The 3522-nt window shown below is 41.1% G+C and overlaps 1 protein-coding gene across 1 annotated transcript; it reads left to right on the top strand.

Annotated features, from left to right (window-relative positions):
* Nucleotides 1–424: 424 nt before the first annotated feature.
* On the top strand, nt 425–2356 carry LOC115758784 (lipase 3). Its single transcript, XM_030699555.1, has 3 exons — nt 425–579; nt 1093–1818; nt 1883–2356. Exons 1-3 carry the CDS (start codon nt 478–480, stop codon nt 2276–2278), a joined length of 1224 nt encoding a protein of 407 aa, XP_030555415.1. The 5' UTR covers nt 425–477; the 3' UTR covers nt 2279–2356.
* Nucleotides 2357–3522: the final 1166 nt, after the last annotated feature.

Below are 3522 nucleotides of genomic sequence, written 5' to 3'. Positions count from 1 at the left end.
TTGATTGAAATATTTGTAAATATTAGAAATATTAATTGAAAGTGAGCAACTTTTAATACGAGCTCTGTCACTCACACACTTCGATCCCTAGATCTATAAAAACAACTGCTGAAGCCTCGATAATTAGGTAAAATTATAGTTTATTAATGCCATTTGGCAATTACTTGTAATCTTGTATGGCATATACCCCCCCGGAATTGAAGTGTGCGCAATCGAACTGATTAAAACACACATAAATCTCACAAGGATTAGCTGAATAGCGCCGGCATGGGGGCATATGGTATCTTATCGCGGGCATGCCAAAAATAAAGACTCCAAGTCAAGTGATTCCCAATCGTTAGATAAGATTTGCTGTTCATATTTAAGTAATCGACAATTATTAGTAAAATCATTTAGCTTAGTCGTGCGTTCACTTTGAAGCTGAACAAACACGAAGGCCCACAAAAAAGGGACACAAAAATAGAGAATTACAATAAAATGCTGAAGGAAACGCTGCTCATCCTGGCGCTGACTGCCACAGCGTTGGCTGCCGACTATGATCCTTACCTAGATATACCCTTTAAGCGACTCAAGACTTCGGTGAGTGTCAGCACAAATTGCGGTTTCATAGCTAAGTGTGTTTACCTTAGAGTCAGGCACGTGTCGTCCTCTTGTGCTGCTCGCCGTGCTCGTGTTCGATAATTAATATTTGTGCTGTTCGTGAGAGTGAAAATTAAAGTGTCTAAAATGTCGAAGAAAAAATTATAATTAAATAAGTGTTTTAATAATGAAATTGAAAGTTACTGTTAAAAGTTTTTAAATAAAAACTGCAACTTAATTATTATTTGCAAATTTTTTAATAATACTCAGAGCATATTTCTTAATACCTAAGTTTTATTTGAAAGTAGCAAATTAATTATTTATTTGCAATTATTATTTTAAAGCTACCAAATAAGAGCAGAAATGTGTGTGAAGTAAACTTAAAATGGAAAACGAAAATGTAAAAAAATAAGAAATGTGTCTTTTACGCTGTTTTCGTGTTCGTATCGTGTCACGCGCACATCTCTAGCTTGTCTATAACATTAAGCAATGCTCTGCGTTGGCATTTTGCAGGCTGAACGCATCGAATCGCATGGCTATCCGGCCGAAACGCACGAGGTGGAGACTGAGGATGGCTATGTGCTAAACATGTTCCGCATACCGTATTCACCCAAGCTGGGCAATGCTGGACAGGCACAGCGTCCGGCTGTGCTTATACAGCACGGCCTGTTCAGCTGCTCCGATTGTTTCCTGCTCAATGGGCCGGACAATGCTTTGGCCTACAACTACGCGGATGCGGGCTACGATGTCTGGCTGGGCAATGCCCGTGGCAACATTTACTCCCGTAATAATACCAGAATAAACACGAATCATCCATATTTCTGGGCATTCAGCTGGCATGAGATTGGTGCCTACGATCTACCGGCCATGATAGATCACATCCTGGCGACGACCGGTGAGAAGGCGGTGCATTATGTGGGTCATTCCCAGGGCTGCACCACATTCTTTGTGATGGGCGCCGAACGGCCCGAGTATAATGCAAAGATTAAAACCGCCCATATGCTGGCCCCGCCCATTTTTATGGGCAACACCACCACGGACATTATTCTAGCCATGGCCGATTATGTCGGCTCGCCGGGCTTGGGCGCTGAGCTGCTGCAGAATCAGGTGTTCCTGCCCATGAATCCCATAATTCAGCGTATCCTGGACACAGCCTGCAGCAATGATCCCTATCTGTTGAACTACTGCAAGATTCTGGCCATGATGTGGGGCGGTGATAGTGAGGGTAATCTGAATGTGGTATGTTTGTTGAAGCTCTGGCTAAGCTCCTAGCTGAAATCACGCCTCCCTCCCTTCTGTGCAGACGCTGCTGCCACAGGTCGCCGAAACTCATCCCGCTGGCATTTCCACTAACCAGGGCATTCACTTTATACAGTCCTATGTATCGAACGAGTTTCGTCAGTATGACTGGGGTCCAAAGAAGAATAAGGCCACGTATGGCTCGGAAGTGCCGCCGTCGTATGATCTAACGAAGATCACATCGAAACTCTACTTGTACGTGGGCCTGGCCGATGAGTCGGCCAATGTCAAGGATGTGGCACGCCTGCCGCCGCTGTTGCCGCAACTGGAGGAGCTCTACGAGATACCGGATGAGACATGGGGACACCTGGACTTTATATTCGCAAAGCAAGTAAAATCGGTTATCAACGACAAGGTGATAGCCACAAGTGAGGCCTACGATCGACTCTACAATAACTAAACCTTCAGTTTAGTCCAATCTAATCGCAACTGTCTTCTGTCTCAATAAAATTTTTTGCCACAAGAAGCAAATCTGTAATGAGTTATGTTTAGGGAGTGATAAGAGAGTAAGAAAGAGAGAGAGAGAGAGAGAGAGAGAGGGAGAGAGAGAGAGAGAGAGAGAGAGAGAGAGAGAGAGAGAGAGAGAGAGAGAGTGAAAAAGAGCGAGAAAGAGCGAGAAAGAGAGAGAGAGAGAGAGAGAGGGGGGAGAGCGTGATTAGTCGCAGGCTACTCCGGCTAATTACACAGCGAGGCTGCTCACACTGCCTTCTGCAGCTATTTTTGATATATATATATACATACCCTGTAGCCATAAAAGTGGATTAATGGGGTATCATAAAGTAGCCAAGTGCATAAAAATTACAGATAAGCTTAACCAATTACCTTAAAGGAAAAAGAAAAGTGTATTTATAACCAACAAGTCAGTAACTAGATAGTCGCATTGCTTAAACAAATTTAGTTTGTGTAAGCTATTGCACATTATTGGACACCTCGCGCAATTAAATGGAGTTTAATTATAAGGACAAACTCAAGGTTATCTGGCATATGCATATTATATAAAGTTTAGGATCTTTCTTTTAAATCTTTGTAACAATCATCGAGTAATATATGCAAGAAAGTTATTCGAAACCCTTTTATATCTACTTTTTCGAAGTTTGCATAACATTGCAAAAATATATATTTTATGTACACCAAGAATTTACCAATATTTTATAAAAATCAGTTATAAATATGTGTGTTTTCTAAGAACTATTAATTTTTTAATTCACCATTCATCATTTTATTTGATTTAATATATAAAATATTCATGTGTTTGGCATTTGACAGTTTTTTTGCAAAATTACAAAATACATAAAAACCTCTTCATCTGCTGTACACAGGGTATTTGCTCGTCGCATACTCTCTTACAATTAGCACACTTAATTGTTGGTTTTTTTGTTTGTTTTTTTATTTTCTTTTTTGTTGACAAAGTTGTTCGCCAAGCACGTGGTTAACACCAAGCACAACTTATCCGACAGCTCGTGTCGGACTGTAAACCGTAGCTGACAAAATTATAGTAATTAGCGCCTGGCTGGACCGTCCGCTGCTGTTTGTTGGCCTGGCCAAGAGCTGCAAATACGGTTATAATTATGATTTACTGGCTTAAGGTGGGGTAATCAAATGGGTTGCCTTATAAAGCCAAACACAATTATTGATAGTACACGA

The sequence above is a fragment of the Drosophila novamexicana genome, unplaced genomic scaffold (genome assembly GCF_003285875.2).
Source record: "Drosophila novamexicana strain 15010-1031.04,08,12 unplaced genomic scaffold, DnovRS2.1 tig00000193-arrow-pilon, whole genome shotgun sequence".
Lineage (NCBI taxonomy): Eukaryota > Metazoa > Arthropoda > Insecta > Diptera > Drosophilidae > Drosophila > Drosophila novamexicana.
The sequence above is the reverse complement of the archived record's forward strand: the minus strand, read 5'-3'. Positions and strand labels throughout refer to the sequence as shown.

Coding starts and splice junctions, on each gene's coding strand:
- LOC115758784 (XM_030699555.1), top strand. CDS start 478: ATGCTGAAGGAAACGCTGCTCATCCTGGCGCTGACTGCCACAGCGTTG. Junction 580..1,092: donor TTAAGCGACTCAAGACTTCG/GTGAGTGTCAGC, acceptor GGCATTTTGCAG/GCTGAACGCATCGAATCGCA. Junction 1,819..1,882: donor GTGAGGGTAATCTGAATGTG/GTATGTTTGTTG, acceptor CCTTCTGTGCAG/ACGCTGCTGCCACAGGTCGC.